The following is a 13,786-nucleotide window of genomic DNA, read 5'->3' on the forward strand; positions in this document are numbered from 1 at the left end:
CTAGCAATCACGCATGTGTCACAAGGTGATATTCAGGTATCAAAAGCCTGTGGTGGTTAAACAGCAGTGTACAATTAAGGAACTTTACATACAGCAGTTCCCTTCAACAGAAAACAGGCCAGTGTGGGGTATTTTTCTCTTGGTAAAAAAAGGGAACTCAAACAGTTTTATTTCTCTTTTCATGAGCAGGTTCCTGCATTTCTGCAAGTCATTTGAGGTTTCAGCCGTGTCATATGATTGTTTGTTTAGTCAAAGCATATGAACATTGCCATCTTGTGGTTATTTCTTAAGCACCAAATTAATTTACACCTGAGAAAGGGTTATTAACATAAACGTGGTGTTCGAAGGTCACCACACTCTTTTAAAGCCAACAGGAGTTAGTATGTAAGTGAACATTATTTGTAGGTATGTGTGTAAACACCCTAGGTAAAACAGGATCATGGTAGGACACAGATATCTCCTCCTCTTGGACACAAATATCTTAACAGGGAGGTAAACTTATTTTCACAGATTACCACATATACCAACTTGGAAAAGGAAGAAGCTGCTGGATTTCCATCTCTTGCAAGGCCACTCTGAAAGCTTTTGTGAAACTGGAGTGCTGCTTTCCAAAGAGGATAAAAGCTCAGATCTTCTTTTTGTGTAGCCAAATCAATATCCAGCGGCCCATTAAGGCTGACAGACACATCTTGGGCAAGAAGAAGTGTCTGATGTCTGAGGAGCTGCTGCTCACTAAAGGGAGATCAACACAGGATAGCACGCCATTTTTGTCACTGGTCATCTTTGCACTTCTCAGCTGGTCAGACTGCTGACACTGACATCACTCTCACAGAATAAGAAAGCTACCGGGAACTGCTTTAGCTTCAACCACACAGTCTTCTATCTGCAGTGTGCACAAACACACCCAACTGACCATATCACTCACAACCCACGCAGCATTAAAGGTATAGAAGCAGAGAGGAAAGAGGCAAAAGAGAGGCTGAATGTGTGGGAAGAAGCATGGCAGGATGTTTCTAAAACAAGGGCACATGCTTGAAACAAACAAGATGACTCCACGCTGGAGTATATTTGGAAAGTCTTGTTCGGGATAATTGCTTTCAGCAAATTGAAGTTTCCAATTATCCTCAAGCCTGTGTTCCCAGTGTAGGGGAGGGGGAGACATGGTGGGTGAAGGGGGGGTGGTCCAGCTGGTCCCGTCTCTAGTGTGACCGACGAGCTAAAGGCTCATAATTCTCCCCTTGCCTCTGCGTCACAGCCGCCTCCTCTGAAGAGAGCAGCCGCAGTCGACCAGTGAGATTGTGTTTGCCTGGCCCATGATACAAGCATCTTAGCCCAAAAAATGTAAACATCTGGCAAACATTTAGACTTGCCACAGAATAGAGTTGATCAACTATTCAAAAAAAAAAAAAAAAAAAAAAGCTTTTCAGGCATTGCAGTCATATTTGTAGAAACTGAGTAATGTAAAATGACTGACGCTGTGGAGTCAGCTTACGTAGTGCTCCATAGTTTTCATCCTTTTGTTTTATGCCAAACAGGCCTGCAACATGCTGTGTAAAATTTCAGTAAATAGTCAAAAAAATGCCCATTGCATTTTCCCACAGCCCAAGTTAACATATCTAAAATGCTTAGCAACAGTCAACAGTCAAAAACAAAAGATAAGATTTTTTTTCTTTAAATAACAAATCTCTACATTTTAGAAACTCCTATGGTATTTAGTGACATTCTTGCCTGAAGAATTACTAAATTTTTACTCAGTTATCCAAACTGTTGGCATTAGCTGTCTGTCGAACAACCAGTAGCTTATTTGACTGATTGTTTCACCTGTGATATCAATTAACTAATTAACTATAGTCTGCGGAGGAAGATGTATTCATATTAAACTTTTCATGACAAACTCCACAGACCCTCGGAGTCAGTGGTGGTTGCAATGATGGACAAAATATTGCAAATTCCCAGTCATGGGGCTAATAAAGGATTATCTTATCTTATGTTAAAATAAGTGTTTTAACTATTAGTATGAGTAAAACACAACAGATTGCTACAAACACAAATGGACTGATGTAGTTGTGGCATTGCCAGGGGGCATCTCTGAAGCACAAAACTGTCAAGATTTTCACTCACATACACACACACACACACACACACACACACACACACACACCACCACCACCACCACCACAAGTGCAGTCACATGCCGGCTGAGTGACACAAAGGGGAGACACAGAAATCTATAGGCAAAAGCAGAGCTGCATGTATCCCATGAGTTCAGTCGGGCTTTTTTTAGCTGTTGTCTGATAAACTTTCTCAGGGCAGCCTTACAGCATAACGAAGGGCCTCTCATACTAAGACCCTGCAATAGACTAAAAAGTCTTGTTATTTCTTAAAAAAAAGGGAAAACAAATAAGCACAGGACTCATATTATACACGGATATTTACACTGCGAGCAATAACTATAAAACACGCTCTGGAAAGATACTCAGCGGACTTACTGTGGTGGAAGTTGTCATCAGCACAGCATATTCTCCGGCTTAATGCAGTCAGTCAGCGGGTGTCCTCATGAAACACGGCGACGTTAGAAAAACATTATTATCCCTTGTGCGAGTTGGGAGAGAAACGGCACATCCCCGTACAGTCACCGGTCAGTTTACCCTCCTGCTGCTTTCGTGTGCTTCCTGACACAAGGTTGCAGTTTTCTCCAACAGGGGCTGATGCGTGGGGAATTCCTAGCAGTCACATTTTCCTGGGAAATGATTGGCCCAGCACCACAGTTTGGCTGCAGCCTGGCTGTAGTAAACCAGACTAAAGGAGTCAGGAGGACAGGCGTTTACAATAGACATCGAGGAACGAGGATGGACTACAAAACGTGAAGAAAAAAGTTGTTAAGTGTCCGCGCCATATCCTAAAAAGTAAACGGTGATCAATAAATGTTATATTGTTAATCCAAACCAGTATTATTTGCGCAGGTAATCTTCCAACCCAAAATAGCTATGGATGTTGCAAGGTAGCTACTAAACGACAATTAATGAGCTTTTCGGTTAATGTGCAGTAAATCGTTACGCGATCACAGGTGTGGCCTTACAATTTTGTCAACAGCTCTCAGTACGATTTAGTCCAGTGAAATTGCGGTCGAAAAAATAATGTCGGTTGTATAAGCGAACTTTTGAATTTCCTTTGAGTCGAGTTTACTCTTCTGTACTACGGTAGACAGAGGACAGGGATATGTAAGTGGAAATGGGCATCTTCCGGGAATGTCCAAGCCCTTGACATAAGTGCAGCTGAGGATAACTCCTCAACGGGCGGGGTCTAAAATGTTCTCTGGAAATGATGACTGTACGTTAGGTTAAGAAATCTGTAGTAAATTACCTAGTCAGATGTAATTCATTCACCATTTGTCAATATTTATTGCTTTCGAAATAGATAGAAAGTTGTATATTTGGTTGCAACCGTCGTCCTTGGTCTAACACGCATGCATATGCAATGTAGCCCAAAAAAAGATGTTGTTCCCATACCGGGAGTCGAACCCGGGCCGCCTGGGTGAAAACCAGGAATCCTAACCGCTAGACCATATGGGAAGTGTGTGGGGATTTGCTGGAAGGACTCCTTCTTACATGGATATACCTTGATCATGAGTTATTTGTTTATGAGCTTTCCAACATTAACATTGAGAGCGACCTGTTAGATTAAGTAACTTGACTATCTGGTGGTCTTTCATTATTACGATATGTTAGCCATAAATACCTTTTATTAGTTACAGTCAGTAGTTATACACAAATTATTTAAACCTAAGTCAAACTTATTAAATATGGATTGACTTTGTCGATAAATTTATTTTAAAAAGTAATTAGTGGGTGCAACAAGGAAAGGATAAAACCTTAAAAACTATGAGTCTTAACCGTATTCCGAACAAACTAAATATGGCTGCCAAACATATGACGTAATTTAACTGGAATGATACAAGTGCATAGATGGGGTCTTCTCAGCAATATAAAAATACTCCACCTATATTTACAACGAGCTGAAACTGGTCCACAAAACAAAGACGGATAATCGAGAGCTTCATATTAAGTTATACTGTTAGTGAGTGATTGAGTGGCTATACAGCTGACCAATTTACAACTAGTCGACGTTAATGTCCTGTTTAAAGCGTAAGTGGTAGCGCCCAAAGCGGAGCTAGCCAACTATTTGACAAACTAGCAATCGTTGTCTAGCCAGCTAGGAGATAAAATAATACACCGATTAAAAAAATACATTTCTGTCGATTGAGCTGTTTTGGTGTGTGCTAAGGATCTAGGTTTCCGTGTAAACAGTATGTCAACTCCAGCAAGACGACGTTTAATGAGAGATTTTAAACGGTAAGCGAAAAAAACAACATAGGAACAACGTTGGCTGTAGCTAGCATTAGCAACATCCGAATAGCTTATTAGCATTAGCCAAAAACGGCATTCTAAACTACACTATTAATTAATAATACTAGTCAGTATATAAACAGTGGCGGCTTATTATCGTCTATTTTGTCTTCAGTGAATGTAGCTTCCATTAATTCTGGACAGTATTAATCTATTAGCTATTAAGCTATTCACAGGTAAACATAATTGTTACCGTCAGGTAGCGCTGACACCAGCGTTAACAAAACAGCCAGGAGTAGAAAGTTAATGTTTCTCTTCGCTTTCGTACATGTAACAGTCAGGTAACATGATCGTAAGCGATGTTACATACGATTTATTTATCACATGTAACTGTTGAATCCGAAATAGTTCAGCGATAATGGTGCTGTTTGTATGTGATTTCTGTTGGCTGTATTTGAAACTGGTTATTGGGGATACAGTTCAAGTCACTGACAGCCAGATGAAACGTTTGGGTGCATCTGCACTGTCCAAATACACAGTGATCAAGAGAGCTCCTATCCCCGGGCCTTGATAGATCACTATCTAAGCTTGAGGATAAACAGCCATCTGCCATGCAGTCTCTAAAACCTTGAAGACAATCAGCTCAGTCGACATGACACATGGTTTCTTATCCCTGATCTATAGTTGCCTCCAACAAACCAGTACTGATGGTCACAGAGTCCAAGACCAAATCCTGATTGGTCCATTGTCCAAATCATTCATCTCAGTATATTTTTGATCACATAAACTCTAATAATCATTCCTTAGGATGTAGTTGTATTAATCAAGCAGGAAAGGGCATTGTTAATTTTAATCTGGGTAGAATATTTCTGTAATGGCAGCTCAGAGTAGTTTACTGCTTTACCATATTGTTACAGTTTGACTGACTGCTTAATATGCCAAAAACAGATCCAGATAAATAATTAGTATTATAACAATGTATCACCCACCTGTAAATCATGGTGAAGTGTTGTCATTAAGGTATCTGTAAGCACGGATACAACTTATACATGGGCTGCATAATACAGTATGCCTGGTCATAATGATTTAGACTTGGTTGTGTTGTGCTCAGCTTTATTACACTTGTGATTTTCCTGAATCTGTTAGGCTGCAAGAGGATCCTCCAGCTGGAGTTAGTGGGGCCCCATCAGAAAACAATATCATGGTATGGAATGCTGTCATTTTTGGGTAAGTTAAGTTGAAAAAGTATTCACTACTTGTTTATGAACAGAATATGTGATAAAGCTGTAGGTCACATTAGCAGGTTTTGTGAGGGTTTCAGATGATAATTCTAAGTTGATATGATATATAACCTATGTGTTACCTTTTTTCAGCCCAGAGGGAACACCTTTTGAAGATGGTAAGTTGTTTCTAAAGCTTTACTTTGTTTCCAAACTACTACTATTGACGAGGTCAGATTAAGTTTTACTTGTTTGACTATGGAGCAAATTTAGTGGTTTTAATCTAGAAATTACTGCACTGGATTACAGATGTTTAACTTCAGAGTTGAGCACTCCACTGTCTTCCTCAGCATCAGTGGATCATGAAAATAATTGTTATAAATTCAGTTCTTAGGAGCTTTTATTTTATGGGCAGCATTTCACAACAGGAATTGGTTGCTGATCACTAAGTTGGCAGCTGAGTTACAAAAATTATTTAGTTTAGTTTGATTTTTGAGTGTCATACCAACATCAGCAAAGTCTGAGAGACTACTGTAATGCACTGTCTGCAGTAAATGCATTTCCCTTAACACTATGCTGTCACTTCTTACTCTCAGGAACCTTCAAACTTACCATTGAATTCACAGAGGAATATCCAAATAAACCTCCAACAGTGCGATTTGTCTCCAAAATGTTTCATCCAAATGGTATGTACTTCACTGCCAGAGTGGGTAATTGCAACATTTTCAGTGTCATTTCAGTTGTAGCTTTTGATAGTGCTGTATTTATCCTTTATTTATTCCTAAAGAATTGACTTGTTTTATGTATCATCCATCTAAAAATATCTTTGTATTCTGTATGCTCTTTTGCAGTGTATGCCGATGGCAGCATATGCTTAGATATACTTCAGAATCGTTGGAGTCCAACCTATGATGTTTCTTCAATCTTAACTTCAATACAGGTAATCTAACAAAAATTCTCAAGCAAGTGTCAAGCTTGAGATTTTATGACAAACCTAACACACTGACATTGTTGTGTATGCAGTCTTTACTGGATGAGCCAAACCCAAACAGTCCAGCCAACAGCCAAGCAGCCCAGCTGTACCAGGAAAACAAGCGGGAGTACGAGAAGAGGGTTTCTGCCATTGTTGAACAGAGTTGGCGTGACTGTTGACCCATGTTATAGTTCATCTATGAACAGTGTCCAGCCCTGAATCAAGAAACCACAGATCAAGAAAACCGATCTCACAGAAATTAAAATGACACATCTTAAAATTCTTCGCAGTATATTTGTCCCATAACTGTTGCTAAGTTTGTATGCTGTTGTGTTGTGGCATTCACTCCTGCTGAATGCTGTTGTTGGGCAATTGCGTCTGTTTGTTAAAGTTAATGTACCTTGTTATATCTGGGTTACTTGCTACATGCCCCAACGTTTTTTTTCTTTCTTTTTTCTAAAAAGGCAATAATCAGTCTCTCAGTTGTCACTTTTCTACCTGTTTATTTATACAAGAAGTAAACTGGCTGGATGATACAGTGGCCGCTAATTAGAAGTGCTTGCTGTGTGGTTTGCTGTGTACGTACAGACAGTTCATATCTACAAAAACAAAGCTGTTCATGGGTGTTTCTCCTTCTGGTTCAGTGGCCTCTCTCCTTTTGGTTATGTTTTTTCGGCCTTTTGAAAGCTTATCAGAGGGTTAGAAGAACTGACCTGGCATGGACATCCATCTCTCCAGTAAGTTGTGAACTCAACAGATGCCTTTAGATTATTTTTTTTTCTCAAATGTACCTCTAAAACCATGCCTTTTGATTTTAAAAATATTCAACATAATGGCAAATGTATCCACATCATCCCTCTTCAACACAGGAACAAGACATTTAGTTCCCTTTTGGGGAACTTCAGTTTGTTTCATAATGCTGATTTTCAAAGGCTGTGTGACAACATTTCTATGCTATTTTACAATCTTACAAATCAGCTATCATAGGCTGATTATACTGTTTAAAACAGGATGGTGTCTCTTTTCAGATTATAAAACTTTGCACTTGTAACCCATGTAACAAACTGTACATTTTCTTGTAAATAAAATAAGTATAATCAGACGTCTTTCTTGATTTGTACAAAAATGTCATTCTTAATCAAATTCAGCCTGATGAGGTTTATCAGTTTTAATTTATTCAGTTATTACAGCTGTGAGAACAAGCAGACAAGTTAACTGCACTCACATAAACCAACACATCAGACATTTAACAAAGATCACAGCTTCGATTTTCTGATCATGGATGTTGCTTGTACATGGAAATAATTTCAAGGTGTTAAAAGCAAACAACACTGCATGTATTGCTGAATAGAAATGTATCACTACAGTGAGACAAGTATACAGCTACAGTTTCATGTCAATGCATCTAATCCTTTTCAGTCAACTGACTATAATGTTCACAAGCAGTGAAAACCTGCATTTTCTGCAAGTTTCCTGAAATAGACACTAAACAAAAAGTGAATTACCTTGACAAACACCTCATACAAGCCTTTTTTTTTTAAAAAAAAAAAAAGAAAATCCTGAAATAACTGTAGCATCATCAGGACCTGATACCATACAGCACTGAAAACAAGCTTGTGTGCAAGTGAAACAAATATAGGATGTGGAATGGCAGGTGACAAAAAAGACAAATTACTCATCCTAAAGCCCCTGCTAAAGCTAAATACATTTTCATGGCAAAGGAATGCAGAAACCACAGGTGATATCTGAAGGATTCTCATTTATTAACATTGTACATTTGGCCCACACAAGTATAAACACAGCAGTTACACTTGAGTGTGATTTGTTAAGTCCAAGCTGATGACAATTCTGTCTTTTTTCTTATTTTTTTTTTTTTTCAATTTTCCTCTGCATGCAAATTAGTGAGAAGCCTGAGGTTTCACAAGCTCATATCGTCCCACCTGTCCTTCTTGTAAAAGCTGACCAATGAGCTGGTCTTTGTGTACTCTGCGACTCACAACAAGGAAACGTTGCCGTCCCTGACCGTATGACTTGCTTCGTAGGCCGTATTTCTGAGATATCTGGTGGATCTGCTTGCGTTCATCATTGGTGAGGTCAGTGGAGAAGCGAAGATCATCCTGGCGGTCTGAACTGGCATAGTTACGAATAATGTCCTCGATATCACGTTTGCTGAGCTGATTTCCAGTTTTATCCGTGTCCATACCCAGCCCTTCTCTGGAGAACTGCTCCTTCACTCTGATTGGTTCTGCGATACCTTCCCCATCTCGCCCCAGACCACCTCCTTTCCAGCCCATCTTGCGGAGCAGCTGGTTTCCGATGTTATCTTCCTTAATCTCCTGCTTTGTGGCTTCTTCACCGGAGCGAGCCAAGATCTGGGATCGGGATATGGCGTCGTTGTGACCCTCCTTTCTTAGATTGGATTTGACCACAGCCTGCGTCTGTCTCAAGGTAGCCAAGGCCTCCTTTGCTGCAATGTGTTTCACTATTTTCTTGGGGCCAATTCCGGCAGCCACATATTGTCCTTCCAAGTAAACTTCACACCTCCAGCGATGATCAGGCAGGACTGTGAACTTGTAATCAGCGGTCACTTTGTTAAACTGAGCTGTGTCATTAATGATACAGATTGCATTGTCAGAATTTTCCAAGATAACCAACTCGCTCAGATGCTTCTTTTTGCCTTCCTGTTGTCCAAAGCGTCCACCACAGTCTGACTGATTACTTCCTCTGGCATATTGTGACTGTTGTTGTTGCTGCTGCTGCAGCTGTTGTTGTTGCTGTTGTTGTGCCTGGTTCATGCGAAGTTTCCTCACAGCCTCTTCAGCTGCTGCATGTTTTGCGTTCTTTTTAGTGCCTGTTGCCTGCGCCACCAGTTCATCCTGCAGGAAAACACTGCACAACCAGGCACTGCTGTTGGGGAGCAAGTCGAACTTGTAGTCTATTTTCATGCGATTAAATGCTGCAGAATTGTTGAGTATGCAGATGGCGTCGTGAGCATTGTCCATAACAACGAACTCTGTCCAATGCTTCCTTTTATCTGGCTCGTATTGGCCCTTAGAGCTGGGCGTTGGTTTATCCTCTGGGTTGCGAAGTGCAGGTAAAAAGGCTGGGGTTGGGCTGTGCATCTGGCACACAACTATGTCATTGACTACTGAGTGTTTGTATTTGCGCTGCACCACACGAACCTCAACTGCTTTCAAGAAGAGTTTTACAGCCTGCTCAGAGGCACGGTCCCTTGCCCCATTTTTACTCCCAGAGTATCCAGTAGCAAGATACACACCCTGACATCTCAGTTCACAGGCATAACCATCTGTTGGTACTTTCCTGTTTTTAGGTAGGTCAGCCTGAGGAATATCCTTCAAGTTGACATAAATATATTCGGGGTTAGTCTTGCAGGCCTGAATGCTACGGCTCAACATGAAATTATAGTTTGGTGAATCACTTCCAGTCACAAACATCGGATCTCTAAAAGCAACAGCCAATGCAGACGCTACATTGGCAATCAACCTTTGTTTCTCATCAAGTGTTGACTGAGAAACAGGGAGAGGCTGTGATGAAGACTGAGAAGTGGTGGGGCTGCTCCTGCCTGGGCTGTTGTACACTCTGCAAAATGGCCGGCTTGATGACGGCCGATCCTGATGACTGTACCCCAAACCCTGGCGTCCCGAATCCCTGCCTCCTGTTCTGGTCCCTCCCACATAGCCATTATATCTGTGAGGCTGGGAATAGGAATCTGAATTCCGAGAGCTGTGTGCTTCATACTTGTTCATGTAGTCCTGCTGTGTTTTAACCATGAAGTTTGAAGTGCACCCTCGGCCTCCATATCCCAGCCCACTTGTACTACCTGAAAAAATTTCTCTGTCTCTGTCTCTATCTCTATGGGAACCCCAAGAGTCAGAGCTGTACGATGGCACTCTGTCAAAAGCAGGCCTCAAGGAGGAGGAGCCCTGTGCTCTGCTGATGCTGCTGTGGACAGGGTGTTCAGAGTCCCGCTGTCTCACACTGTACAATTCACTCCTCCTGCGCTCCTTATCATTCTCCTTCTCATCAGTGCCACTTCCTCCACTGCTCCCACCACTGACAAAGTGTACAGGCTCAAATCGAGGTCTGGAACCAAATTTTGACACAGGCATTTTCCTCATGGGCTCGTCTCCTGAAATAATATAACACACAGAACCAGAGAGATTGTCTGATTTGACTTAAGACACTTGCAGATGGATCAATTCTCATCTCAGACAGGCACAACAAGGTGATTGTGATAAACATTCTGTGAAACTGGTTTGAAAGTGTGATTTCATTCATTTCTAGGATATTGTGGCAGGACTTGATGGTCAAGTTTCTGAAGCAGGCAGGTCAATTTACAGAGGTAGAGAAACATGTTACAAGTGTTGGTGATTGATGGTGATGTGTGGAATTTATGTGTAGTAAATTCTTAGGGCATCTGGACTTAGGTTTCTTGAAGACGTTTCACCTCTCATCCAGGAAGCTTCTTGAGTTCTAAATTTTGGTAAATCCCTGAAGTGGGTCGTTACATCCACCTGGGAGAGGTGTTGAGGTAACGACCCACTTCAGGCATGAGCCTATAGGCTTACAGCTCCCTTTTGTTTAGGCATTCCCACAGAGATTAAATATTCTGCACTCCTCACCAAAATTTAGAACTGAAGAAGCTTCTTGGATGAGAAGCAAAATGTCTTCAAGAAACCTAACAAGTCCAGATGCCCTAAGAATTTACTACACAGACCAAAACCTGGATGACGGAGAACCTTCACCGACATGTCTGGAATTTAGTTATTGTCAACAAATCCCATGAAAAAGCAAACAATCCACTGATCCAACTAACAAGTTGTTCTTTGTGACCATTTTCTTCATTATGATGAACAACACGGGCACTTTATCAGTAGCAGTCAATCCCACCAGCTTGCTGTCTCAGGCGGACATGTGGGAGTGTCATAATTCCCTCAATTGAGAGAACACACACACTACAGTCAAAAAGTAACATTATTTTTATTTTGTAAATGTCTGACATTTGCACCTAATGGCACTATTTTCCTGCTTCTTTAAAACTAGTCTAGTTTCCTCATTTGTTTGGCGGAAGAGTTTTGGATAAATGATGCTTTGTGGTGAAATCATCTCTTATTTCTGGGTAACTGGAGGTTCTATCTCTTCTAGTTCCTGGTGTGAGAGCACTTTAATACTGAAACAATTACCTCTTATTGTATTGCTGCTATATGGATAAAATTGTGAAGCTGTGTGGAATTCTTGTGGCCACTTAAAATACGTAAGAAGATTATTATCGATACTGATGACCAACCGGTCTGAACGCCACCGCAGCACGATGTCGGGTTCTCCAGCAGTTGATTCTGTTTCAGCTTTTTTGTCTTTTGTTTCCCCAAATGAAATAGTGCCTAATTGTTAAAGGAAACTGCCCAACTTTCAAAATGAATACATAAATAAGTTTCTCCAGTAGGAATAACTTCGCCTGGCCCAGGAGCAGGAGAGGCTAAGTATGGAAAGACAGACAAGCACCCAAGATTTTGGTCTGTTGAAGGGATTTGTTGACAACAAAAATATGGCATATCAACAGCCTCATTTTTCAACATTGAAAAGAGTTGCAATTTTGCTGCAACCCCAAGACCCCAAAATGCACTTCTTGACTCATGTTTACTGCTTCTGTTCATGAGTCCGCCAATGTTTGCATTCCCCAAAACTGGTGGATCAACCTTTCACACATTCAGTGAACTTTCCATGTGTCTGCATGTAGTTATAAAAATAGCCTCTAGAGTATTTTGTGGCATATTTATACATGAAAATGCAATGTAACCATACAGTAAAGAAAGTTTTAAATACAACCAATTTCAAGACTCACTGCCATCAGAAGAAGTATGTCTCTTTTTTGCTTGAGAACTAGGACTTGGGTCAAAGGAGGGCATTTCGCCAGTGCAAGTCCCTTCTGCCATCACCAGCACTGTCCAAATCAAATCCAGGCCATACCTGTTACTGAGGCCAAAGTGACTCAAAGTTAGACATCACTTGAATGGATGAAATACACAAACACAGCTTCTGAACACGACGAGTTAAAAGTGCTGTCCGCTGAGACGCAAATCACTCAAAAAGATACATGCAGCGCCTGAAATACAAACTATGTGCCTAGAACAAACATTGTATTACATTACTGAACCTTTAATGGATATGATGTTAAAGAAGAGACAATAAGATGCATTTCGTATCACCACACGGGAGTGTGATGACAGACAGAGTGACGCAGTAGGCCAACAGGATCCATCTCTCACCTCACACGCAACCATGTTTTCAGACGCTAAACATTTCATCTACCAACATTAAAATGTCCGACTAGTTGGCTGTGTCATAGTCTCACCTTAGGGTGTAGCCTTTGGTCCGATTTGTATGTCTGCCATTCAGCTGAGCAAGACACGGTATATTTGTTTTTATGATCAGCCGGCTATTATTATCGTTCTAGCCCCTAGCAAGCTAACGTTGGCCACCCGGTGGTGGCTGCTAGCATTAGCCGGCTAGCTAACTGAGGTCCACTTCAACAGCGCCAGCCTGGTCATATAGTTTACTATCAGACTCAGCATGGACTTGGACGTAACTGACATGTAGGCTTGTATCCTTTAAGTAAAAATTCAGAGACCTGTAGTTGAAAATGCAGTCTCCTGAGAGGTACAGATACCATTCAACTAACTAGCAGCAAGCATCCATTTTCTGGTCCAGCTAAACAAAATCATGGCGTCTGACACCCCACTGGCCCAGAATGCTTTGCGCCATATAGAAACATTTTTTTCTTATTTTTTTTTATTTATCTTTGTTTTGTTTTCGTTTTTTGCTTGTGTTTGAACTGTATCATATGCAAGGTACTAGACAGTACTGTAAACATAGGAGAATCGTGTAACAAGCAACAGAGGCATAGTCCATATCTTACTATATAATCTGAAAAATAGTCTGTAATAACTTCTGTGTACATTACTTGAGTAAAAGCACACATACTACATATACAACATTTGAGCAGCATTTAAATGTTGTACGTGGCTGACTTTAGCCTTTTGGGCAGTTTAATCAATCATTTAATCAATTCTAATACATAATATTGTATACAGTGAGAATGTATATTTTATGTAAATTCTTCAAACTCCTGCACTTGTGACTTACTAGGACACAGGCCTACAGTTAGGAGAAATCATGTAATTTTCGGTGTGTCTCCACGTACTTTCAGCCTTACTAGAGGCCTCATC

The 13,786-nt window shown here is 40.7% G+C and overlaps 3 protein-coding genes and 1 non-coding gene across 7 annotated transcripts in view; 1 reads left to right on the top strand and 3 right to left on the bottom strand.

Moving 5' to 3' along the window:
* elf1 (E74-like ETS transcription factor 1) overlaps positions 1-3,251 on the bottom strand; it is a 37,750-nt gene extending 34,499 nt beyond the window's left edge. Inside the window, exon 1 of the mRNA XM_046406701.1 lies at positions 2,490-3,251. The gene's annotated coding sequence lies outside the window, so the exon portion shown is untranslated. The remainder of the gene's footprint in view (positions 1-2,489) is intronic.
* A 249-nt stretch (positions 3,252-3,500) lies between these two features.
* trnae-uuc lies at positions 3,501-3,572 on the bottom strand. The gene has a single exon. It is a non-coding gene; the product is annotated as a tRNA-Glu (tRNA).
* Positions 3,573-4,032: 460 nt separating this feature from the next.
* LOC124068442 (ubiquitin-conjugating enzyme E2 A) lies at positions 4,033-7,641 on the top strand. The gene is made up of 6 exons (XM_046406706.1): positions 4,033-4,352; positions 5,493-5,573; positions 5,720-5,745; positions 6,163-6,252; positions 6,418-6,506; positions 6,590-7,641. Exons 1-6 carry the CDS (start codon positions 4,309-4,311, stop codon positions 6,716-6,718), a joined length of 459 nt encoding a protein of 152 aa, XP_046262662.1. The 5' UTR covers positions 4,033-4,308; the 3' UTR covers positions 6,719-7,641.
* Positions 7,642-8,278: 637 nt separating this feature from the next.
* On the bottom strand, positions 8,279-13,325 carry nkrf (NFKB repressing factor). 4 transcript variants are annotated; one of them, XM_046406698.1, is made up of 3 exons: positions 13,189-13,325; positions 12,403-12,533; positions 8,279-10,689 (listed from the first exon to the last, which is right to left on the bottom strand). In XM_046406698.1, the coding sequence occupies exons 2-3, from the start codon at positions 12,491-12,493 to the stop codon at positions 8,438-8,440; spliced, it is 2,343 nt and encodes a 780-aa protein (XP_046262654.1). In that variant the 5' UTR covers positions 12,494-12,533; positions 13,189-13,325; the 3' UTR covers positions 8,279-8,437. The 4 variants fall into 4 exon arrangements, with proteins under 4 accessions (XP_046262654.1, XP_046262653.1, XP_046262651.1 ...); XM_046406697.1 differs by having other exon boundaries at positions 12,403-12,527; positions 12,913-13,315; XM_046406695.1 differs by having other exon boundaries at positions 12,913-13,315.
* Between the last annotated feature and the right edge of the window lie 461 nt (positions 13,326-13,786).

This window comes from Scatophagus argus, chromosome 12, assembly GCF_020382885.2.
Source record: "Scatophagus argus isolate fScaArg1 chromosome 12, fScaArg1.pri, whole genome shotgun sequence".
Lineage (NCBI taxonomy): Eukaryota > Metazoa > Chordata > Actinopteri > Scatophagidae > Scatophagus > Scatophagus argus.

Coding starts and splice junctions, on each gene's coding strand:
- LOC124068442 (XM_046406706.1), top strand. CDS start 4,309: ATGTCAACTCCAGCAAGACGACGTTTAATGAGAGATTTTAAACG. Junction 5,746..6,162: donor GGGAACACCTTTTGAAGATG/GTAAGTTGTTTC, acceptor TCTTACTCTCAG/GAACCTTCAAACTTACCATT. Junction 6,253..6,417: donor CAAAATGTTTCATCCAAATG/GTATGTACTTCA, acceptor GCTCTTTTGCAG/TGTATGCCGATGGCAGCATA.
- nkrf (XM_046406698.1), bottom strand. CDS start 12,493: ATGGCAGAAGGGACTTGCACTGGCGAAATGCCCTCCTTTGACCCAAGT. Junction 10,690..12,402: donor ACATACTTCTTCTGATGGCA/GTGAGTCTTGAA, acceptor ATATTATTTCAG/GAGACGAGCCCATGAGGAAA.